This window comes from Nelumbo lutea, chromosome 1 (assembly GCF_056320005.1).
Source record: "Nelumbo lutea isolate HS-2025 chromosome 1, American lotus-T2T, whole genome shotgun sequence".
Lineage (NCBI taxonomy): Eukaryota > Viridiplantae > Streptophyta > Magnoliopsida > Proteales > Nelumbonaceae > Nelumbo > Nelumbo lutea.
In genome coordinates, this window is record NC_142684.1 from 209,111,877 (window position 1) to 209,138,877 (window position 27,001).

At 39.7% G+C, this 27,001-nt stretch overlaps 1 protein-coding gene across 2 annotated transcripts in view; it reads right to left on the reverse strand.

Moving 5' to 3' along the window:
- The window catches only part of LOC148880709 (NAD-dependent malic enzyme, mitochondrial-like), a 139,585-nt gene that overhangs the window by 12,204 nt on the left and 100,380 nt on the right, over positions 1–27,001 (reverse strand). For both annotated transcript variants that reach the window (XM_088962683.1, XM_088962684.1), the window contains 2 exons: positions 6,521–6,593; positions 6,356–6,442 (listed from right to left, as the gene is read on the reverse strand). In XM_088962683.1, coding sequence (XP_088818809.1) covers positions 6,356–6,442; positions 6,521–6,593 — 160 coding nt within the window. The remainder of the gene's footprint in view (positions 1–6,355; positions 6,443–6,520; positions 6,594–27,001) is intronic.

The following is a 27,001-nucleotide window of genomic DNA, read 5'->3' on the forward strand; positions in this document are numbered from 1 at the left end:
TCATTTGGGTTTATCTATTTGAGAGTGAAAGGTCTATTTTATTTAAGTTTAAGTTATGTGTCCCATCACTTATGAGGGACAATATGGTCTTTCTTGTAACTATATTATTTGAGATAAATACAAGTGGGTCGGCTAGAGGTGGACTGATTTTCCTAATCTGGCCGAACCCTTCTTCTTCTCCTCCTTCTTCTTCTTCTTCTCTTCTTCTTCTCTACTTTAACCTAGAATCGAATAGGGATTTTACAAAGATCAAATTTCCCTTTCCATATTGTGTATTCTGATGTATGGGGACCTACTACTATAACTTCGAAGGGCGGGTATAAGTACTTTATCACAATGATTGATGATTTCTCCCGTTATACATGGGTGTTTCCCATGCGTAGTAGAGACGAAGTTCCAAAGGTTGTGCGGGACTTCCAGAGGATGGTGTTTACACAATTTCATGTTGAAATTCAAAATTTTCAATCAGATAATGCAAAGGAGTATTTCCATGGTGAGCTCAATGAGTTCTTTTCTTCCCATGGATCCATTCATAGGAGCTCATGTGCAAGAACACCGCAACAAAATGGTGTTGCAAAGAGAAAGAACAGACACCTCCTTGAGGTTGCACGAGGGATGATGTTACACATGAATGCACCAAAACATTTTTGGATAGATGTTGTGTTAACTGCTGCTTATGTCATCAATCGCATGCCTTCCAGAGTGTTGAACTACAAGGCCCCTCATCAGTTGTTGTTTACCCAATCTCCTTTGTTTTCCGTTCCCATGAGAGTTTTTGGTTGTCATGCTTTTGTCCATGATTTATCTCCGTCTCGTGGCAAGTTAGACCCTCGGTCTATTCCATGTATCTTTCTGGGGTATCCCTCTACTCAAAAGGGTTATCGGTGCTTTAATCCCATTGATCATAAGTTCTTTGTCTCTATGGATGTCTCCTTTTTTGAGTTTGAACCATTCTTCCCTGCTTCCCCTCAGGGGGCGAGTAGCGTGGAAGAGGAGAAGCAAATCCAGGTCCATCAAGTCTCTCTTCCTTCTATTCCGGATCCTACTCCTTTTCATGTCTTCCAACGTACACGCTGTAGAGATCAGCAATGTGACAAAGATGTGGAGCCACCAAATACTGAGCAACCGACACCTTCAGACTCCCATGAGGTAAGTCCAAATGAACTAGGTACTATCCCACCTGTTGATACCCCAACTCTCTCTTCAGTTGTGGATGACCTTGACATTCCTATTGCTCAAAGAAAGGGAGTCAGGCCATGCACTACCAAACACCTCACTACCCGGTATGTCTCCTATGACCACATTTCCCCCTCTTATCATGCGTTCTTATATGTAGTTGATAACATACCTATACCTAGAAATGTTGCAGAGGCTTTAAAATACCCTAAATGGACATATGCCATGGAGGAGGAGATTAATGCTCTCCATAAGAATCAGACTTGGGAGTTGGTGGATCTTCCAAGGGGGAAAGACCTAGTAGGGTGCAAGTGGGTGTATACAGTGAAACACAAGGCGGACGGGACAGTTGAAAGGTACAAAGCAAGGTTGGTAGCAAAAGGGTACAGTCAAGTCTATGATGTTGACTATGATGAGACGTTTGCTCTAGTAGCTAAGATGAACTCAATTCAGGTTCTTCTATCACTGGATGCAAACCTTGATTGGGAATTTCATTAGTTGGATATAAAGAATGCCTTCTTAAATGGTGACTTGGAGGAGGAGGTGTACATGGTTCAACCCCCAGGGTTCTGTGCCAAAGGGAGTGAAAATAAGGTGTGCAAGCTAAGAAAGTCTTTCTATGGTTTAAAACAATCTCCCAGGGCATGGTTCAGTAAATTTCATAAGGTGGTCCAGCAAGTAGGATTCAAACAATGTCAGTTTGATCACACTCTCTTTATGAAGAGATGTCAGGAACAAGTTGTTGTACTAATAGTGTATGTGGATGATGTCATCATTACAGGAAACTGGAGCTTAGAAATACAAAGGTTGAAGACATTACTAGCCTCCAAATTTGAAGTGAAAGATCTGGGTCCACTAAAGTACTTTCTTGGAATTGAAGTTGCCCGCTCAAAAAGGGGCATTTTTATTTCTCAAAGGAAGTATGCCCTTGATTTGTTACAAGAAACAGGCAAGTTAGGAGCAAAGCTAGCAGATACTCCTATGGATGTAGATCATAAACTGGGTGATTGTGATGGTGAACCTCTAAAAGATGTGAAACAGTTTCAAAGGTCTGTGGGAATGTTGCTCTATTTGTCCCTGACATGTCCAGACATTGCTTATTCAGTTAGGGTCCTAAGCCAATTCATGCATTCCCCTAAGAGACCACACATGGAGACAACAGAGAGGATTCTTAGGTATTTGAAGAAGTATCCAGGAACAGGGTTGCTATTCAATAAACATAATTATCTGAAGGTGGAAGTCTATATAGATGCTAATTGGGCAGGTGCTGTGGATGATAGAAAGCTAACAAGTGGATACTGCACATTTGTGGGAGAAAATCTAGTGACATGGAGAAGCAAAAAACAAAGTGTAGTTGCAAGGTTAAGTGCTGAAGCGAAGTATAGGGCTATGGCACATGGGGTCGCTGAAGTACTTTGGCTAAAGAACCTTCTAGGGGAACTTGGGATAACTATTCACAACCCTATGTCTCTTTACTATGACAACAAGGCAGCTACAAATATTGCTAGCAATCCTATCCTACATGATAGGACCAAGCATATTGAAGTGGACAAGCACTTCATAAGAGAAAAACTGGAGAAGGGAGAAATTTGTACTCCTTATGCAACTCCAAGGAGCAACTAGCTGATGTTCTCACAAAAGGGCTTCCATACTTGCGGCATAATGAGTTGTGTGACAAGTTGGGCATGATAGATATATTCAGCCCAACTTGAGGGGGAGTGTTGTTAGAATTAGTCTTTTTATTTTGCTGTTAGGGTGCTGTCAGCATGTTCTTTTCTTTGTAAGTTCTTATTATTAGGGTGGGCCACCAGGGGCATGCTTGTAATTTCTGTTTCTTTTATTTTACATCATGTTAATACAAATAGGAAGCTGGGAGCCAGCTTCAGTTTTTAACTCTCAAACAATTTTTCTCCTCTTCTCTTCGTATCTCTCTTCTCTCCTCTCTTCTCTCTTTTCTCTCTCTTCTGGAAAGAAAAGACTGTTGGGTGCGTCTTTCTGCGTGGTCTTTTGGTTGTTTACAGACCGGGCAGACTGTGCCGCAGTCTTTTTCTGTTTGGTTTGTAACAGATATAGCCATCAAAAGTCGGTGCGCCAAAAAGACACGAGAAGCTCATTTTGTTCTGGTTTCAGGAAGCTCCAAATAGTGTTTTTCGCGTCTTTCTCGCTTTGTTCTCATATGGAAAGATGCACGGTAAGTTTACATGATATGTAATGTTATTGGCTTTATTAAAACCCTTGGCACAAGGGAGAGCCTTTTGCTATAACTATCACGAGTTATTCTCTGTTTCTGAAGTTATTCTCAGGGAAAGATGTTCTGCTACCTCTTGCCATTTTATTTTAAGAACTGAAAACAAAGAATCCATAGAACTTGTTAGATTGGTAACGATCTATAACATTTCCGTCTTCAGTCTCAAGGTAGAAGACAATTTTGACATTTCCAAAATTAACTGACAGACTGTTAACGGCAGGGACCTATTAGACACATTTTGAAAGTTCAGGTACTGCAGAGACACGTTTTGAAGTTTGGGGACTGACTTGAGACAAGACAACCCCTAAAGTACAGGGTACTGATCAGGAATTTTCCCTATAATTAAATAATGAAAAATACAGAAAATATGTAGAAAAATTGGGCATATCTCTAATATTATATATTCATCATATTAAAAAAATATGATAAATAAAAATTATTTTATAAATGATGAAAATGGATAAAAATACAAAACAGTAAAAAAGTGAACTAATATCTAACCTGTGACTCAATGACTGGGTCAAACAGTTCAGCAGTTCAACCAGACAGGTCATTGGGTTTTTGACTGAGTCAATGGTGATAAGTGGTCCAGTGGTGAAATGGACCTTTGGTCTAGTGACAGGTTGACAAGTCCGATTGGCCACCTCAATCATGGGTTGATAACATAAATGCAGAAGGATTTCATAAACACTAATTTTCAACCTAGGGAGGGCTTTGCCACCTCTTTTGTTTTGCTTTGTTTTGTTTTTTCTAAAAATCTATTACGATTACTCCTATCTTTCTAATTGTAAGCAAAATATGGGTCACTGAGTCATAAATTGGGAATCCAGAACTTAATCATTGCAGGTGACTCATCAAATACTATAAAATGGTTAAGGGTCTACCCCTCATTTTCTTCCCTTTTCTCTACAATCAATACATTTACATATTCTCTCGTCCCATCTCTATCACATCCAAAATAACAAGGACTCTGTCCCTTCATATGTTTGTTTTCTTCTATTCTCTCTATGGTTAACACACTCACACATCACTCCTCTAAGTCTCTATCACATTCAAAATGGAAAGGGATCTATCCCTTCATATGTTTATTTTCTTCTATTCTTTGACTTAACATACACATGCATTGTTTACATTGTTTTTTATCTCCTTGAACCCCAAAAACATTTGATCGGATTGTTTGATCAGAAAAATTCATGCTTGTTTTTTGAGTTTTCCTCAAAAGAATCATATAGGTACCTCCAAAAATCCTAAAAATTGTTTTATTGAATCCACAAAAGATATACCATAGACTGGTACTATTGAGTGATGCCCCCTGATCAGAAAAATTCATGCTTTTTTTTTCCAAAATTTCCTCAAAAGATTGTTTTCAGAATCCACAAAAGATCTACCATTGACTGGTACTATTGAGTGATTCCCGAGGCCATGATGACATCAGCAAGGAACTGTGCAAGCATCCAAGCACCCCTTGTTTTTCTCTGTAGATGCTCTATTACCAAGTTGTCTTATAACCTTGGATCTAATAGAGGAAGAGAGGGATGAAGAAAGAAGAAGAAATCCATAAAGAAGAAAGAAAGAGGGAGCATTTGAGGTTCAATTGTGGGATTGATCTATTCAACCAATTATCTTTTCTTTTATTCAAATACTAACTGATGGTACAATTACAATATTACACTTCCGATAATATGTTTCACTCTCCTACACTCATAAATAGTCTAAGCTCCTCTCCTTGCATAAGGCGTGCTTATTGATCAGGATTTTCCAATAATTGAGCCACTTCTAGTATGGTTTATAACCCCCTTCCTCCCAAGAAGGAAGAAATAACAATGAATAGAAAAAAGGGGATTAATAGGCTACCTTTACCATCTTGCCTGAGCAAAAAAGAGATGGTTAATTTTCATGGAATTATATTCTTGATTGTTAGGTAGGCTTATTGGCCATTTTGTACCACAAATAAGGTTATTCAGATTGAAATGGTACAAGAAAATTTTCTCTTAGGTCTATCTCCAATTCACAGATTGTTTCCTCAATTGATAGTTCTTAAGCTTCATAATTTCCCACCCACTATCTACTTGTGCATTTATAACAACAGTTTGGTTATCAATTCCCTATGTCTGCTCTTCCCATGTTCCACTCAGTCAACATGCATATCAAAATACAGTCTCACATTGAGTTTATGCAATGTTCCAATGATCCTCTGTCAATTCTATGCCGATGCATTACAATATCAGGTTCTGAAATATTTAGGCTCCATTGCACAACTTTGCTAATGTTGCATAGGGGTGCAAATGGATCGGATCATGATCTTATTCAATCCGAGATCTGGTCCTATTGTTCAAATTCGGATCACCCCTATCCGATCTGAGAAGATCCAATCCGATGTATATTATATATTTATAAATATAAATATATAATACACATATATATGTTATTTATTTATTTATAAATATTTTTTACATTATATTTTTATAAATTTATTATATTATTTATTTTTTTTATAAAAAACATGCATATAAATGATGAAAATAATTAAAAAATACTTATATTTTCTGTTTTTACTTTATTTAAATTAGTACATTTTATTTTTCTTTTAACAATTTATTATTTTTTAGGAAAACATGTAGGATTGGATCAGATCCAAAGATCTGATTTACCGATAGGATTCAAATTCAATAGAGTCCTATCAGATCGGATCAGATCCGACATGAATAGTATCGAATCAGATTCGAATATACCCTGATTTGAATCCAATCCGATCTGTTTATATCCCTAATGTTGCATACTAGTATAGAGTACAGTGTTCCTAATGTTTTGCCAAGCATCTTGTGCTTTTCTTCTCTGCCACAGTTAGTTGTGAATCATTAAAACACTCTAGAAATGAAATTATGAATGAATGAATTAGTGGCTGAACAATGTACATATTAAGTCACGTACCAAGATCAACATTTTTGAATGGGCTTCCACTAGCAAATATGATATGGTCACCCACATAGGAAAATGCCTCTTCAGGGGTGCATTCAGCTGCAAAAGAAAGGATTTAGAAATTATAGCAATTGACAATGTTCAATTCATACGCAAGACTTCTCAGAATTTGCTTACCATTTTTGGTAGGGTTTGACATTGCAAAAATAGCTGGTCTAGTTGATGTTGAATCCTTGAGAGCCTCTAAAACCTAAAAGGGAAATCACAAGATATTAATTTAGCCAGTTAATTTTTTTTTATGAACTAATTTAGTAAGTTTTTTTGAGACAAGATAAAGTGAGAATATATCAAGAAAAACAAAACATGTACAACAAGATGAAATAGACAGGGACTGATAAAAAAAACTTCCCTGGCAGTACTATACCCCCACTGTGCTTTACAAAAAGATTTTCATATACAAAAAAGGAACTGAAACCTATATTCTTAAAGTGCAAATGACCCATAAGCCCTAAATACATTTTTCCCAAAATTTTATGAAAAACAGCACTTGGAGAGCTAATCTTATTTTTGAAGACCCTTTGTTTCTCTCCTGCCATACATAAGCACCAAAACACCACCGCTGGGACTATGTTCCAGATCAGTTTTCCTCTTTTTCTTAGACCTTCCACCCTCCAACCTTTTATAAACTCCGCTACTGATCCTGGACAGCTTTGCACCTTAAAAAGTTGAGCTATTCTGGACCATATCTCAAAAGAAAAATGACAATGCAACAGAAGATGGTCCACAGATTCTAGTGGCTTCACAAAGAACACAATCTGTTGAGTCCAAAAGCATTCTCTTCCGCAGGAGATTATCCGTGGTTTGGATTTTGTTTAAATAAGCAGTCCAGACAAAAAGGCAATTTCTGGGGGTACATTCTTGCACCAAATGATGTTGGTAGGAACTAACTGTTCTTCTCTCTATTGGTTAAAGCACTGTGAAAAGATTTGACTGTGAACTTTCCTTCCTTGTCCATTGCGAAACTCTGCAGTAATCCCTCCCAATTCTACGTCTGTGTTATAAAGCAAATGCATCATTTCCATCATTGCATCCATCTCCCAGTAATTTAAATTTCTTCTAAATTGAGGAAGCAACACCACACTTCCATCTTGCAGCTGCATACAGTCTGCTACTTTGGATTATTTACCTACCGCCATCTCAAAGAGATCAGGAAAAGTTTCTCCCAGTGGCCTTTCTCCACACAAAACATCCTTCCAAAACTTCACCCTCAACCCATACCCAATCTTGAACTTCACCCCTTCTGCAAAAGCACCATGAGCCTTCTCAATTCCTTTTCAGACTGAGCATCTGTAGGATTGGCAGGCAGCTCCTGGGTCCCACCCAAGATTTCTGTTGCCATACTTGACAAGGATCACTCTCCTCCACAAACCCCCTTGATTTTCCCCAAAATGCCAGAACCATTTACCTGGAAGGGCAGTGTTAAAATCCTTTACTCTTCTCACCCCTAAACCACCCTGGGTTTTTGGTCTGCAGACTTTGTTCCAGTTAACTAGATGAAACTTCTCTTCTTTCCAACCTCTCTAAAGGAAATCCCTCATTGATATAATTTAGTAAGTTAATTAAGACTTCCCTTTTTTTTTCTCAAATTCCATGCAAGCTTAAGTGGAAACTCATTCAGATATCCAAGCATAGAATATTGTCAATGATAGAAACAAAATAGTTTATCAGCATCTACATTTTAGTGCAGCCAATAAACTAGGAATGCCTCTAAAACCTTATTTTGCTTCATTTTGGGGACCTACCCAGATTTTATTACACGTTCCATGAACCCTAAATATTTTGTTACAGAAATTAAGTTCAATGACAATATTGATTGCTCAGAGCAAATCTTGGAAAATTTAGTGATTTTAAACCCTCTTTGGAAGTATCCTTAGTGAAATATGACGACCTTCCAAACAAAATTTCTTTCACCACGTGGGCTACAAGGCTACCCCAAATTGTTGTAATTGATGGAAGAACCTATAAGTGAACAATCTACATTGGCATCTCCAAGTTGTAGGGTTTTCTTCTACATCTGTGATTTATACCATCACAATCTGACTAGGAAGACTTTGTTTATTCTTCCATATATATTTTTTAAATGGTAACTTTCATTCAACCAAATGGATCACAAGGGGAGAGGGGAGAATGTACATGAAGGATGTACAACGAAAAAAAAAGAAAACCAAATGCACCCTCAAACAAATTACATCATCAATGAATTATCACTTTACAGAAAAGATCTGCACACCCCAGATTTTGATAAGGAATCAGCTATAGAATTCATTTCCCTTGGTATCCATCTATAGGTGCAAAAAAGATCTCCAGAAAGCTCTGGGGTCTCATTCAAGAAGTGAGAAAGTCTCCAAGGACTGCAGCCACTGCTAGAAGCCTGACTAATCACATTTCTTGAATTCACTTTCAACAAGTAAAGGCCACACATGAAAGGAATTTTCCAGCCTCAGACTGGTTAGAAGGGATCTAGTTTCTGCTTCGGAGGCATCAGTTTGCCAATAGGCCCACTGAAATCCCATAACAGGTTGCTTCTAATATCATTGATGGAGCCTCCAATCCATGTGGACCCCTGTGATCATCTATACCTCTACAATTTCCATCAAACTTCAAATAGTAATTACAAACAGGTCTTGGATCCAGATTGGTCTGAAGATGAGGATCAAATCACACCTTTGGAGACATGTATTGGGGATTGCAACATACGTGTTGAACCGGGTTCCAACCAAATCCGTTCCTAAGACTCCTTATGAGCAATGGACCGGTAAGAAACCAAGTGTGAGACACTTGAAGATTTGGGGTTGTCCAGCACATGTTAAAAGAACAAGTGCAGATAAATTGGAATCTAAGACCAGCTATTGCCTATTTATAGGCTACCCCAAGGGCTCAGTAGGGTACCTTTTCTATGACACAAGAGAACAAAAGGTGTTTGTTAGTGAAAATGCCCTCGGAAGAGGATTACATCTTGAACGATCATTGTCAAGAAATTGTTCTTGATAAAGGGAGCTTAGGAGTAGTGGGAGATGTCCCACAGATTCCAGATAACACCTAACTTAGAAGATCTACTCGGGTGTCTAGGCCTCTAATTCGTTATGGCTATGATCAAGAAAGTTACTTGATGGAAGCCACGAATAGTGAGGAAGATCCTACGACTTGTATGGAAGCTATGTTGGACATAGATTCCTTGAAGTGGGTAGATTCCATGAAAGTCAAGATGAATTCAATGAAAACCAATAGTCTGGATTCTCGTAGACCCACCCCTTGGGGTGAAAGCAATTGGTTGCAAATGGATCTACAAGGGGAAGAAGGGCCCTGATGGAAAGGTTGAGACCTATAAAGCTCGTCTTGTAGCGAAAGGGTACACTCAGAAAGGAGTTGATTATGAGGAAACCTTTTCGCCTGTGGCCATGCTTAAATCCACTCGGATTTTGTTAGCCATAGCAGCACACTACGATTATGAGATTTGGCATATGGATGTCAAAACCGCGTTCCTGAATAGAGATCTTACTGAAGATATCTATATGCAACAGCCGCAATGCTTTATTGCATTTGGTTAGGAACACATGGTGCACAAACTGAATAGATCCATCTATGGATTAAAGCAAGCTTCCAGAAGTTGAAACATCTGATTTAACTCTATGGTCAAACAGTTTGACTTTGAGCAAAATTTGGATGAACCTTGTGTTTACAGGAAAACAGTGGGAGATAAAGTTACATTCCTAATTCTGTATGTAGACGACATTCTACTCATTGGGAATGATGCAGGAATGTTGACTACGGTGAAGGTATGGCTTTCATAGCAATTCTCCATGAAAGATCTTGGAGAAGCCTCCTACATCTTGGGACTTTGACTCTATAGAAATAGATTGAAACGGATAATAGGATTGTCCTAATCTACTTAATATTGACAAGATTGTCAACAGGTACAACATGGAGAAATCCAAGAAGGGATTTGTTCATTTCAGACACAGAGTCACTCTCTCCAAGGGTATGTCTCCCAAGACCCCTGAAGAAGGGGACAGACTCAAAAAAGGTGACATCAGGACAGACATAGCACTTCCGAGTAATGGGATTGTAACACTTGTACCCTTTATGAGTCCGAGAGTAGCCAAGAAAGACACACTTAATAGAGCGTGCATCCAGCTTGTCTATTCCAGGACTCAGATTATGAACAAAGCACACACAGCCAAGGTGGGGAACAAGATAGAGAAGGAAGACCGACCATGAAGAATGAAAAAGGGCATCCGATTAATAAGGAAACACGCAGTAAGTACAACATCACTCCAAAATCGTTTAGGAACACTCATATGATGAAGAATAGACCAAGCAGTTTCAAGGAGATGACGGTTCTTTCGTTCAGCCACACCATTTTGTTGAGGAGTGGATGCACATGAAGTTTGATGAATGATGCCAGGCTGTTCTAAATACTGTTGAAAGGAAGTAAGAAAGTATTCACGACTGTTATCTGAACAAAGAACTTTGATTGGAACACCAAATTGTGTACGTATTTCAGCATGAAATTTTTGAAAAATGGAAAATAATTCACTCCTTTCTTTCATTAAATAAATCCATGTCATCCTTGAGCAATCATCAATAAAAGTGACAAAATACTTGTAACCATTATAAGACTCTAATTTAATTGGGCCCCAAACATCTGAATGAACCAAAGCCAAAGGACTCAACATACGACTTTCAACTCTAGGACTGAAGGGAACACGATGATGTTTCCCATACTGACATGGCTCACACTATTAAAGACAACAAATGACTCAAAGACGGAACCAGTATCTTGAGTGCCTTGAGAGATGGATGTCCTAGTCGAGAATGCCATTGTAGAGGAGTGAGTGAAGTCTGAAGTGCAACTGACGATCCACCACCGTGAAGGTAATACAATCCACCAGCCTCATGCCCCCCACCAATCTTCTTCCCCGTCTTCAGATCCTAAAAAACACAAAAGAAAGGGAAAAAAGTAATAGAACAATTAAGAGTCTTGGTTAATTTACTAACAAACATAAGATTGAATGGAAACTTAGGGACATATAGAATAGATGATAAAGAAAGAGAAGCCGTGTCAACATTACCAACACGATAGATGGGAGAAGAGGAACCGTTGGCAAGGGTAACAGTTTGAAATGTGGAAGTTTCAGAGAGGGAAGAGAATACACCTGGAGTCCTGATCATGTGATCAAAGGCTCCAGAGTCAATAATCCAGGGAGAGGGTTTGGATGACAGACAAGCTATACCTGAGTGGGCAAGGGTGGCAGTAGTATGCTGTGAAGTAGTCTGGAGGAACCGCTCATACTCATCACACGGTACACTCACCATCTCCTTCCTGGAAACAGATGTAGATGTGGAAGGAGTAAGATCTGCCTGTTGGTTATCACTAACATCAACCCCACCAGCTACCGCATGATTGGCCCATGTAGGAGTGTCATGGAGATCATAATAGAAATCCACTGAATGTCCGCCCCTACCACAATGGGTACACTTCCTTGTAGAGTTACTTTTTCCTTTACCACGGCCTCCCCCTGAGTCACAACCACAGCCACGGCCAAATACAGAACCACCACGACCACCTCAGGAGGCATGTCCTCCCCCTTTAGTACCACGTCCACCTCCTCTGGCTATCACAAATGCTGATTTGTCAGACTGTGTGGGATTCTCTGTAGGTCCCAAAGAAATCCTACGAAGCCGTGCAAACACTTCCTCAAGTGTAGGAAGAGTAGAGCCCCCTAATATTTGGGCCCTAACTGGTTCGTATTCTGATTTCAACCCCACTAAGAACCTAGTGACATCTAGCTGTTCCCTCTGTTGTTGCTGAACCGTAACATTGGAGTGAAGGGATGATAGACATTGAGTTCATTTCTGAGGTTCTTCATACTGGCATAGTACTCTTCTAGGGTTTTATTCCCTTGCTGCAGACCAAAATACTCCTGATAGAGCTGATATACCCTTGTAGTATTATCCTGCCTAGAATAAAGCTACTTGGCATGTTCCCATATGTCCTTAGCTGTATCTAAGAACATAAAGTTGGCACTTATTTTGGGTTCCATACTATTCCATAACCATGTCATGATTTGGGCATCTTCTTGTTCCCAGTCATCAAACCCTGAAGAGTCAGCAGGTGGTTTATCTTCCTTTACATGCTTCGCTTTCCTCTTTGCCTTGAGAAAAACTTCCACTGACTTGGCCCATGGTACATAGTTCTCACCATTAAGTTTAATTGAAGTCATCTGCACACCCAGATAGTCAGAGGGAATCACCACGCTAGGTTTCTGATCACTACGACCATCTCCAGTTGCTGCCATGATGCTCTTCCAATGCTACTTCTAATCTGAATTCCCAGTAGCCAACTAAGTACTGCTGTCAGGAGTTTGATGTTTCAGACACTACAGTAGTCCCCAATCACAGTTGATAGGTACACAAACTTTTGTTCTTGTTCACACCACTACTGATTTCACAAAATCATGAATCACACTGACATTAATTCAGCAACTCACTGACTGCATACAAGCCCTCTTGAAGTTGCTCAATAGAGATTGAGCATCACAAGCACCACCACACAACCATAGTTGTCACACATGGTACAGATCTGTCTGACCTTTTCAGAGGACACTACAAGTCCAAAGAAAAACAGCACTACTGCCACTGTAGTAACTTGTCGTTCGATTCAGGTCACTTGTGACCAACAAGGACTTCAAAACAACTATAGACCAACAAAACAAAAGGGTAAAACATACCCTTACACCATTCGGCCACTGTAAACACGGCCTGTTCTTGGACCTTTTTCCAAGAACCAAGGCTACAAACAACCTAGTTCTCTAGGTTCTGATCAGTCCCCGTAGATTTTGAAGGCTTTCAACCCAGAAATACCAACAACACCAAAAAAAAAAGGTAACCAACCTTCAATGGAGAACTTCAGTCGACCATCCACTTCTGAAGCTGTTCTCTTAAAAAACACAGTCAGGTTCTGTGCAGACAAAGAAGAACTAAGGTGTTCTCAGATCTAGGTCGAATCTATGTTCTCCATTCTACAACCCAGAAAGAAGAAAAACAATGAGGTCACAAACAAAAACAATGAGGTCACGAACAGTAGGTCACAAATCTGTGAGGAGATTTAGAGAGCAATGTCCTGCTCTGATACCATGTTTGTTCTGTAGCTACAGTAGTTCGAACCAGGAGAAGAGAAGAAGAAGAAGAAGATGAAGAGAATAGTCGAACCTGATAGATTAAACCCTATCAGTCGACCCTTAATATGGATTAGCCTCTAATTAGTGGTACAAAGACTAAACTGCCCCCACTTAAGTATGGGACAAGAAGTCTCTATTAAGACTGCCACATAAGCACATAACTTAACAGAAATAAAATGAATAATCTACCCTTATTCGGCTAGCTCTAACATATATAATAATATATATTATGTTTTAAAAAAAGGTTTGCAAAAGGTTTTAATTCCCGGGACCCATCCGAGCAGAGAGTGCAACATTGCACCTTGCAGCCAAGGGAGAGGTCCTTCCCTGTCAGGCAGTGATTGATCATTATGGGTTGAGAAGTTGAGTGTAAGAGACCATTAAGGGTTGTTTACCTAATGGGCTATTGTTAGACTGTGTATACCCTTAGCTCCAATCAGCATGATGTACGTTATGACATTTATTGTAAATGAATAAAGTACATATTTGATTCATGTTATTATGGTATGTTTCTGTGTAATACCCTTAAACTGGACACATATGAGACTCGTGTTAGTTTAAAATCTTCACAGCCATTGGATGGATCTGGGGAGATTTATCCTGCCAAGGTTGACACTAATGTACCGCCAAGTTGGTTGGGGTGGTTTGTCTCAACTGCAAGGGTGAGACCTAAGGTACATGCAATGTGGGTTTATCTTGAAACCCTGAACCAGACCAAAATTCTAGTATTGCCCTGGACCTTGGAGATAGATGGCAAAACTGGAATGTTACACCTGGACCCTATACTAAATTATGACACTACACTAGGTGTCGGATTGGACTATCTTTGATGTGCCCAATCAGTCAGATCCTTAGAGGGGGTCAAAACCTAGGTATGTTGGGACAATCCGAGAATTCATCTGAGTGGATGATCATAGTGATAGGATCAGCCCCTTTGTCGGACAAAGTGAATGATCGGGAAAATGCACTCTCTCTGATGGAAACCTAAACTATCGGCAGTGGATTTCAAATGTGTTTGAAATTTGGTTTTGCAAAATATATTTATATAGAGTTATACATATATATTATGGTTTCACAAATTGTTTGCAAAAGGTTTTAATTCCCGGGATCCATGTGAGTAGAGAGTGCAACACTGTACCTTACAGTTGAGGGAGAGGTCCTCTCTGGTCGGGCAGTGTTTGATCATTAAGGGCTGAGAGGTTAAGTGTAAGACCATTGAGGGTAATACCTGATGGGATAATCTTGCATCTGCCCACAGTACTTGGGCATTCATAAGATGGCTGGACCCAAGGACCATTTAGTGTAAGTGTTGGGTCCATTAAGAGCCCATAGTGATGGACTCAGGGGTTCACTGAATTCAGGAGTGAATTTGGCCAGGCCTTGTAACAGAGGCTAGGCTGAACCCATGTGGCTGATGTGTAGATCAATGCTAGGGTCACACGCCATACAAAGAGAGCAAAGCTAGCCGGGATTAAAAGGAAGTGAGCCTGAAAGCTCAATGGGCCTAAAGCCCATTTCGAACTGGGTTAATTAAATAGGGGCAGATTTGGGTTTGGATTAGCAAATAAGGATAAGAGGATAACTCTTATCCACTTAAAGAGTCCAGATCCAAATAAAGATTTGGATCAGGGAACTCCTAATTTGATTAGGAATAAGTTGATCTTGAACTGCAGATAAGATAAGGGATATCCTTATCACTTAAAGAGTTCAGATCCAAAAAAGATTTGGATCAAGAGACTCCTAATCAGATTAGGAGGTTGTCTCTTTAAGACTATACATAGAAAGCAAGGCGGATCTGAAAAAGACACACAGACATTACAAAAGACAACTCAGTCTGACTGATTTTTGCCTTCAATTCTTTTATTCCCTGCTCTTGTCGCCCTATCCTTTTCGATCTCCAATTCTTGGAACTGATCAATATTTGATCTTGATATTGTTTCTTGCTAGAAGAAACAATTCTGAAGCTGTGCTCACTACCCCATTCGATTCTTGCTGAAGAATCACAAGTTCTTGGTGAAGAATACATGTTGATCCTGCCTCATCCTAAGCTGTGTCGTCTTCAGTGGAGGGAGGATTTGGTACACTCTTTGGGCATGAACACCTAGTTGGAATGAGCTTTTTGCGTGGATTCCATATCAGGTATATCCCTCCCTAATCTTGTTTTCAGATTTGGTTCGGTTTGGTTATAAGAACGAACCTTGAAAATGCAGTTTTCTAAATTAGGAATAGGATTTCCGGATGGGAGTAAAGAAATTTTTGAAATTTCGCCCAACCTTCCTATAGGGTTCGGGCATCCATATGATGGATCTCCCATCCCTTCAGCTATATCTTACTTAAGTCCATTATCCTTGGGCTGCCATAGGATCACTGGACTCAAGGATCATTTAACTGTAAATGTTGGGCCCATTAAGAGCCCATATAGATGGAGTTAGGGGTTCACTGTACTTGACAGTGAATTCAGCCAGGCCTTTTCACAGAGGCTAGATGTTGGGCCCATTAAGAGCCCATATAGATGGAGTTAGGGGTTCACTGTACTTGACAGTGAATTCAGCCAGGCCTTTTCACAGAGGCTAGGCTGAACCCATGTGGGCTTATGTAAGGTCATTGTTGGGGTCCCGCACCATGCAATGTGAACCTAAATGGGCAACTACCAAGGGACGTGAGCCACTTACTTAATGGGCCTAAAGCCCATGATTATGAAGGGATAAGAGATCCATCATATGGATGGCCGAACCTTGCAGGAAGGTTGGGCGAAATTTCAAAAATTTCTCTCTCTCCCATCTGGGAATCGCATTCCCTATTTTAGAAAACTGCATTCTCAATGATCAATCTTAAAACAAACCATACCAGATCTGAAATCAAAAAGGGGAGGAGAGGAATATATCTGATACGGAGTAACAATAACTCCTAATGAAGGTGTTCACTCCCAAGGAGAAGACCAAAAACTGCTTCCATTGAAGATGACACAGTGTGAGGTGAAGTAGAATCAGCAGAACGACTCTTCAGCAAGAACCGAATTCTTCAACAAGAATGTAGTAGAGGGCTAGTGAGCACGACTTCAGATTGCCTCTTGTACCAAGAAGCAATATCAAGAACGATTCTTGATCACTCCCACAAGTGGAGATCGAACTGGGTAGGGGCTACAAGAACAGGAAGAAAAGAGCAGAAGACAGGGGCAGTCAAACTGTGAGTTGTCTTCTCTCTTAATTCAACAAACTGTGAGTGTGTTTGGAGGTCCACCCTGCTCTCCTATTTATAGCCTTAAAGAGCGATCTCCTAATCCCATTAGGAGTTTCCTAATCCAAAATCTTTTATTTGGATCTAGACTCTCTTTAAGAGATAAGGATAAACCCTTATCTTATTTGGAGATAAAGATCAGCCTTCCTAATCAAATTAGGAGTTTCCTGATCCAAATCTTTATTTGGATCTAGACGCTTTAAGTGGATAGGGATAATCCCTTATCCTATCTTCTGATCCAAATCCTAGATCCGCCCCCTATTTAATTAATCTTATTAAGCCAGTTTGAATTGGGCTTTAGGCCCATTAAATCTATGCGCTCACTTAACCTCTTAATTTGCTGCCCAGTTGGCTATCTTTGTATGGCGTGGAACCCAAACATTGATCTACACATCAGCCACATGGGTTCAGCCCAGCCTTTGTTATAAGGCCTGGTCGAATTCACTGTAGGAAACAGTGAACCCCTGAGTCCATCACCATGGGTTCTTAATGGGCCCAACATTTACACTAAATGGTCCTTGGGTCCAGCCACCTTATGAAAACCTAAGGACTGTGGGCAGATGCAACCCTTAATGGTCTTACACTTAACCTCTCAGCCCATAATGATCAAACACTGCCGGACAAGAGAAGACCTCTCCCTCGGTTGCAAGGAACAGTGCTGCACTCTCTACTCACATGGATCCCGGGAATTAAAACCTTTTGCAAACATTTTGAAAACATAATATATATATGTATATCTTTATACAATTATATTTTGCAAAAACAAATTTCAACGTTTGAAATCAACTACCGACAGTTTAGGTTTCCATCAGTGAGAGTGCATCCCCGATCATTCACTTTGTCCGACAAAGGGGCTGATCCTGTCACTATGATCACCCACTTAGATGAATTCTCGGACTGTCCCAACATACCCAAGTTTTGACCCCCTCTAAGGATCTCACTGATTGACATATTAAAGACAACCCAATCCGACACCTAGTGCAATATCATAATCGAGTCTAGGGGTCAGTGTAACATTCCAGTTTTTCCCATCTATCTTCCAAGGTCTAGGGCAATACTGGAATATTGGTCCGGTTCAGGGTTTCAAGAAAACCTACACTGCATGTACCTCAAGTCTCACCCTAGCAGCTGAGACAAGCCACCCCAACCAACTTAGCGACACATTAGTGTCAGCCTTGGCAGGATAAATCTCCCTAGATCTATCCAACAGCAGTGAAGATTCTAAACTAACACGAGTCTCATAAGTGTCCAGTTTAAGGGTATTATACAAGAACACACCACAATGACATGAATCAATTATGTACTTTATTCATTTGCAATAAATGTCAAAAAGATACATCAATCTGATTGGAGCTAAGGGCATAACTGTCTAACAAATTAATTGGATTAACCAAGTGGTCACATGTCTGCTTGACTTGGGCGAATATGGGTTTGGATATGGGTCTGGAGCACCCATTCTCATAAGAGGATAAGTCTTGTCCACTAATAGAGTCCAAATTCAAATAAATATTTGGATTAGGAACCTCCTAATTCGATTAGGAGTGGTGCTCCTTAAGTCTTGTCCACTATGCTATCAGCTCTTCCTCTCTGCTCTTGCTGCCCTAGAAACCCTAATTCGTTCTCCCCTTTGGTGACTGGTCTTGATCGGTTTTAGCTTCTGATTTTTGCAAGAAAATATTAGAAAATTTTCATGCTCACCTCGCTTGTACGATCCAAAGAGTTGGATTGCAGTTTTGCTAAAAACTGCATTGCTGAACCGGCTTCATTCCAAGCTGCACCATCTTCAGTGGAGGCTGGTTTTGGGATTCAGTTTGGGCGTGAACTACCACTTTGGGAGATGCATTTGTGGAATCCGTATCAGGTATACTTCCCCCTCTAGTTTGGTTTCAGATTTGGTCCATTTTCGATGCAAAAAAGATCATTGAAAAATGGAATTTTTCGAAATTAGGGAATACAATTTCCGGAAGGCTGAAAGAAATTTTTGATATTTCGCCCAACCATCAAGCCTGATTAGGCCATCCATATGATAGATTTCACCTTCCTTCAGTCTTTCCCAAAGTTATTCTTTTAACCCAATAAGCAAGATATTGAACCTTATAGCTATAGAGCAAATTCTGTCATCAAAACCACCTTACATCTACCAGACTACCACCACTCATGGTTCAAAGTATCGATGCACCTATGCATCAGCAGAGGTGTATCAATGCTTTATACAATGCGCTTTTTTTTTTTAGATTTTTCAAAACTTTATTTTTATAAATAGTTTTATATTATTTAATAGATAAAATAAATAGGTTCCTGAAAATACTTTAAATAGGTGTATCAGAACCTTGTTGATACGATATGATATGCTTGATCTGGGGCATATTGTGTGTGTGTGTGTATATACGATAAGACAGCCTAGAGTAACCAAGAAATTGTACAGTCAGGCAATGTTTGATCATTATGGGCTGAGAGGTTAAGTGTAAGATCATTAAGGGTAATAAGTCTCTGTACAGGTTGAAGCCGAGTCCTCGCGTCTGGTTTGGAAAGTTCAGTCAGGCAGTCGAGAATTTTGGTATGAAGAAAAGTAAGTCTGATCATTCTGTTTTCTTCAAGCACTCTGCTGCCGGCATCATTTTGTTAGTTGTGTATGTGGATGATAATGTCATTACTGGGAATGATACTACAGTGATTTCATCCCTTAAATCCTTTCTCCACACTCAGTTTCATACCAAAGATTTGGGAATGTTGAAATACTTCTTGGGTGTTGAGGTAACAAGAAGCAAGAAGGGAATATTCTTATCTCAAAGGAAATATGTACTTGACTTGTTGTCTGAGACAGGAAAGTTGGGAGCTAAGCCATGTAGCACTCCAATGGTTCCTAACTTGCAGCTCACAAAAGATGGTGAATTATTTGAAGATCCTGAGAGATATAGAAGATTGGTTGGAAAGTTGAATTATCTTACTGTAACTCGTCCAGATATTGCATATTCAGTTAGTGTGGTGAGTCAGTACATGTCCTCTCCAACAGTTAATCACTAGACAGCTGTAGAACAAATTTTGTGCTACTTAAAAGGAGCACCTAGGCGAGGAATTTCGTATGGCAATCATGGTCATACTAGAATTGAATGTTTTTCAGATGCTGACTGGGCAGGATCCAAGGAAGATTGAAGGTCTACTTCAGGCTATTTTGTATTTGTTGGAGGGAATCTACTTTCATGGAAAAGCAAGAAACAGAATGTTGTCTCACGTTCGAGTGCAGAATCGGAATATAGAGCTATGGCCAAGTCTATGTGTGAAATAATGTGGATATATCGGCTTCTGACTGAAGTAGGTCTTAAAACTTCAGTACCAACCAAGTTATGGTGTGATAACCAAGCTGCTCTTCACATTGCATCTAATCCTGTTTTTCATGAACGAACTAAGCATATCGAGATTGATTGCCATTTCGTTCGTGAAAAGATTCAGCAAGGTTTGATTTCCACAGGTTATGTGAAAATAGGAGAACAACTGGGAGATATCTTCACGAAGGCTCTTAATGGGGTCCGGGTTGATTATCGTTGTAACAAGCTGGGCATGATTAATATCTATGCTCCAGCTTGAGGGGGAGTGTTACAGAATAGGAAGTAAATACTAGGGAGATATGATGTTACAAAATAGGAAGTAAATACTAGGGAGATATGATTTACCTTGATTGTAGGACTAATTTGTAGGAATTTAATTAGTCTTCTTTCCTAACATAGAATTTGTAACTTGTATATATACATACGAGATTGATGAATACACACAACAAATTCTTCTTCTTCCTCTGTTTACTCTTGTTTTACACACAACAATGGATGTTGAGAGCTTTCCACTTGTTGAATTTTGAATATTGAAAGATTTTGACATCAAAGGAAGGAAATGCATTGCCCACCTAGTTTAATGTTGAAGCTCAGTAGCTATAGTTTTGAATGGGCTTAAAATAATGGGATGTTAGTTGCAAGTGTTCTTCAATAATCAAATAAAACTAAAGAAACAAGGGAAAATTTTAAAATTCTTTGAAAAAATTTCAGGATAAAACAAATTAAAAGAAAAGTAGAGAAGGAATGAAAGAAAAGAACATCTTAGGAATATAAAATTATCCTTTTCTATCACACATACTTGATGCTCTGTGCTACAAGAAGTGTAAGTCATAGATTATGTGTTTTCTTCTTCTTTTTTTTTTTTTTTGATAAATAAGTGATTTCATTACTTAGAAGAAGGAAGAGATTCCCTCAATAGTCATAGATTGTGTGTTTAATTGGAGAATAGTAAGTGAAATGTGTTGAAAACTTGTTTTACAGGCTTCATTTTTCTTTTTGAGAAAAGGTAAAGTAAAGCTTTCATTAATTCTCAAAAAATCCCTGTACAACAAGCTATTGTAGAAAGGGATCTTACAAAAACTGCCCCCAGCAGTATTAGCCTGATATACCCTTACAATTTACCAAACGATTCTCATATACAAAAAAAATGAACTGTGATTGTTTTCTTTGAACAACTTGCGAATGGCCAACCATGAGGGTAGTCTGTCCCCCAGTCACTTGAAAAACTTTATCTGCTGAAGATGCCTTGTCCTTGAAGACTCTAGAGTTTCTTTCCTACCACAGACCCCAAAATACAACTATTGGAACCACATGCCAAATAATTTTTTCCCCTCTTGCTCAAAATCTCTAGCCTCCATCCTTTTAAGAATTATATCACTGATTATGGATGGCACCCTAAACAGCAAACATGTCCAAAATCTTTCACCCAAAGCTGCAATGCAATGGTAAGTGGTTCACAGATTCCACCGTCTTCCTACATATCACACATTCAATGGATGAAACAGCCATATCCTTTCTTACTAAATTGTCTTTAGCGAGGATTCTATTCAGATAGGCAGTCCACAAAAAATGCCACATTTGAGTTTGTGCTGTTCAGCCGAACTGAGAAAAGAGGAAGAAAGAAGAGAAGAAGAAGAGAAGAGGGAGAAGAAGATGGACATTGTTGAACTGAGAAAACCAATCGTCTAACCCAGTCGAACAAGCTTAAACATTACAAAAAATAAAATTACAAGGACGGAAATGCCCCTACATATGAGGAGACATACAGATAACACTTTACTTAGGGGAAAAGACCAAAATACCCCTCTTTAGTCGACTTTAACACTCCCCCTCAGGCTGGAGAGTATATATCATATAATCCCAACTTGTTACATATATAGCTCACCCTTCCTGAACTCAACCCTTTTGTGAACAAATCTGCCCATTGATCACTTGTTCTCACATGCTCCATACTTATCTCACAATTGATGACCTTTTCCCTTACAAAGTGGCAATCTACCTCTATGTGTTTAGTTCTCTCATGAAAAACTGGGTTGGATGAGATGTGAATTGCAGCCGGGTTGTCATAGTATAGCTTCATGGGTTTGCTTATTGAAAACCCGATTTCCTACAATAGATTCTGAAGGGATGAGATATCCATCGTATGGACGCCCGAATCTTGCGGAATAGAATGGGCCAATTTCAAAAATTTCTCTCCATCCTATTGGGAATCGTATTCCCTATTTTAGAAAAATCATATTTTTCAAAGATCAATCTTGAACCATGAACCAAACCAAATCTGAACAAAAGCAGTAGGAAAGGGATATACCTAATACGGAGAAACAGTATCTCCCAATGGAGGTGTTCACGCCCAAGGAAGGAACCAAAAATTGCTTCCACTGAAAATGGTCTTACACTTAACCTCTCAGCCCATAATGATCAAACACTGCTCGACAAGAGAGGACCTCTCCCTCGGCTGCAAGGAACAGTGCTGCACTCTCTACTCACATGGATCCTGGGAATTAAAACCTTTTGCAAACAATTAGAAACCGTAATATATATACTTTTATATCTCACATAAAATATATTTTGCAAAACAAATCTCAACGATTGAAATCGACTGCCGGCAGTCTTGGTTTCCATCAGAGAGAGTGCATCCCTGATCATTACCTTTGTCCGACAAAGTGGCTGATCCTATCACTATGATCACCCACTCAAATGAATTCTCAAACTGTCCCAACATACCCAAGTTTTGACCCCCACTAAGGATCTCACTGATTGGCATATCAAAGACGGCCCAATCTGACACCTAGTGTAGTATCATAATCGAGTCTAGGGGTTAGGTGTAACTTTCCAGTTTTGCCCATCAATCTCCAAGGTCCAGGGCAATACTGGAAATCTGGTCCGGTTCAAAGATTCAATTAATCCTACACTACATGTGCCTTGGGTCTCACCCTGGTGGCTGAGACAGGCCACCCCAACATTTGGTAGCACACCAGTGTCAGCCTTGGCAAGATAAATCTCCCCAGACTTATCCAACGGCTGTAAATATTCTAAACTAACACGAGTCTCATAAGTGTCCAATTTAAGGGTATTACACAGAAACACACCACAAGAACATGAATCAAATATGTACTTTATTCATTTACAATAAATTCATAATGTGTATCATTCTGATTGGAGCTAAGGGCATACAACCGTCTAACAGATTCTTCAACTATACTAGCTCACTTGTACTATGTGCCATGGCCCTGCATTCAGCTTTTGCACTGCTCCTTGCTACAACAGCCTGCTTCCTGCTCTTCCAAGTCACTAGATTTCCTCCCAAAAAGGTGCAGTAACTTGTAGTGGATCTCCTGTCTGATACAGAGACAGCCCAGTCTGTGTCTGTGTCTCCAACTACTTCAAGGTCACCTCTTGGCTTGTTAGTAACCCACGACCTAGGGCCCCCTTCAAATACCACACAATTCTAAGAACTGCATCCCAATGAGGCACCCGTGGATTCTGCATGAATTTGCTTACCACACCTCTCCCTCGGCTGCAAGGAACAGTGTTGCACTCTCTCAATTATGGATCCCGGGAATTAAAACCTATTTGCAAACATTTCGAAACCATAATATATATACTTTTATCTCATATAAAATATATTTTGCAAAACAAATTTCAACGATTGAAATCGGCTGCCGGCAGTCTTGGTTTCCATCAGTGAGAGTGCATCCCCGATCATTACCTTTGTCCGACAAAGGGGCTGATCCTGTCACTATGATCACCCACTCAGATGAATTCTCAGACTGTCCCAACATACCCAGGTTTTGACCCTCGCTAAGGATCTCACTGATTGGTACATCAAAGACAGCCCAATCCGACACCTAGTGCAGTATCATAATCGAGTCCAGGGGTCGGGTGTAACTTTCCAGTTTTGCCCATCAATCTCCAAGGTCCAGGGCAATACTGGAAATCTGGTTAAGTTCAAAGATTCAATTAATCCCACACTGTATGTGCCTAGGGTCTCACCCCGGTAGCTGAGACAAGCCACTCCAACCGACTTGGTGGCACCATAGTGTCAGCCTTGTCAGGATATGCCTCCCCAGACCGACCCACTGGCTGTGAACATTCTAAACTAACACGAGTCTCATTAAGTGTCCAGTTTAAGGGTATTACACAGAAACATACCAAGGGAACATGAATCAAATATGCACTTTTATTCATTTACAATAAATTCATAAAGTACACCATTTTGATTGAAGCTAAGGGCATACAAAACTGTCTAACAAAGGGAACATGAATCAAATATGCACTTTTATTCATTTACAATAAACTCATAAAGTACATCTTGATTGAAGCTAAGGGCATACAAAACTGTCTAACAACTGTGACAATAAAGCTGCCATCAATATTGCTGCTAATTCAGTCCTGCATGATAGGATGAAACACACTGAAGTGGACAAGCATTTTGATAGAGAGAAACTTGAAAATGGAGAACTATGTACTCCATGTATCAGCTCAGAAGAACAACTTGCAGATATCTTCACCAAAGGTCTTCATCATGTGCGGCACAAAGATTTGTGTGACAAGTTAGGCATGATTGACATCTATGCTCCAACTTGAGGGGGAGTGTTGAAATAATTTAGTTGTTGATGTTAGGGTCTGTTTGGATAGTTAAAGTGTTTCTTATTTCTATTTTTTCCAGCTTTGTTATGTTTGTTATTGTACTCACTTATAGCAGGGGCACAAGGGTCTTTTCCCTTTTTATTTCTGCCGCCATATATATATTATAATAAAAACTGGCGCCGCCAGCACTGATACATTGCAAATCCCTTCTCTCTTATTTCTCTCTTCTTCCATACTGCCAAGAAATAAGAGAGAAGAGAAGAGAAGAGAAGGGATTTGCAATGTAATAGTGCTGGCAGCGCCAAATTTTATTATAATATATATAGGGCGGCAGAAATAAAAAGGGAAAAGACCCTTGTGCCCCTGCTATAAGTGAGTACAATAACAGACATAACAGAAGTGGAAAAAATATAAATAAAAGACACTTTAACTAGCCAAACAGACCCTAACATCAACAACTAAATTATTTCAACATGAAGTATTCCTAATAAAGCTGATAAACCCTTGTGGTATTGTCTTGTCCATAGTAAAGTTTCTTGGCATGTTCCCATATATCCTTTGCTGTATCTAAAAACATGAAATTAACATAGATTCTAGGCTCCATGCTGTTCTATAACCACGTCATAATTTGAGCATCATCTTGCTCCCAATCACTAAAACCCGGGGATTCAGCACTAGGCTTCTCCTCCCGTACATGTTTCACTTTCTTCTAGCCTTCAGAAACACCTCCACCGATTTGGCCCATGGAACATAGTTTTCACCCTTAAGTTTGATGAGGTCATCTGGACATTTAAAAAATCAGAGGAAATCATGACACTCGATTTCTGGTCACCACTTGCATCTCCCATCGAAGCCATTTCAATCTACAAACTTGGTTCTGCCCATCACACAAAAAGACAGTTCCAACCACTGCACTACAGTTCGTTATCTACCACACAAGCACAGTTGCAATCACCAAGTACTGGCCTTAGCATACATTTGACCACTTCAACCACCACTGTACTGCTAACATGCAGATTTAAAACCACAAAGAATCCCTCTTGAAACTGCTCATTAGAGGGTTCAGACTACCATGACTGAACCCACTCGACCACCACAGCTGTCACACCCATGGTGACATCAGTCTACACGAAAAAAAAAACCCTTTTTTTCTTGTCACTTGACTGTTGCTCTCTTTCCCTGCCACCAGAAGTCAAACCTCTGAAACCCTAGAGGTTGCCGCAGGAATCTGGGTTGTGCCGCAGTCTTCTACCCCCAGATTTCTCACACCAGAGAAAAAAACGAAAAAAAGAAAAACTGAGAAATATTAGTTGAGGAAGCTGTAATCGACTGTTGTCAATGGCGCTCTGATACCATGTTTGTGTTGTTCAGCCGAACCGAGAAAAGAGGAAGAAAGAAGAGAAGAAGATGATGATGAACAGTGTTGAACTGAGGAGACATACAGCTAAACATTACAAAAAATAAAATTACAAGGATGGAAATGCCCCTGCATATGAGGAGACATACAGCTAACACTTGGGGGAAAAGACCAACATAACCCTCTTTAGTCGACTCTAACAGATGGGATGTTTTTGCACCATATTGTGTTCACGGGGACCACAACTTCCTCTACTGTCACCAACTGATCAGAAAACAATTTAACTGAAAATTTCTCGGATGTCTCCAACACCCATAAGCTGCTCTCTGACATGGATGGCTTTACCTGACTGCCATAAAATCTTTGCAACATTTCTGTCATAGTGCCAACTTCCCAGTTATTTAAATTCCTCTACTACATTGATTGCAAGCTTTCTTGACTCCCTTCCAAACTGAACAGTCATAGGACTGATTAGATGCTCCTGGATACCATCTAAAGTTCCTTGTCCCATATTTTGCTTGAATAACTCTCCACCATAGACTTCCTTGTTGCTTCCCCAACCTCCCAAACCATTTCCCTAGTAGGGCAAAGTTTACATCTTTTAATCAAATCTTAGGTCTATACCACCTCGTTCCAATTAACCATATGATACTTCTCATCCCTCCACACCCTCTACAAAAGGTCTCATTTTCTTGCTAATGCTCGCCACCATTCCATCTGGTATAGGGTAAAGAGACAACAAATACATAGGCATTGATGCCAATTCACTCCTTAACAAGGTTATCCTTCCACCATTTGACAGATATTTTGCTTTCCAAGAAGCTAGTTTCTTTTCAATTTTCCACAATAGGGTCCCAGATTTCCTTAGAAGTACACTTCGCATCCAAGGGCATTCCCAAATACTTTG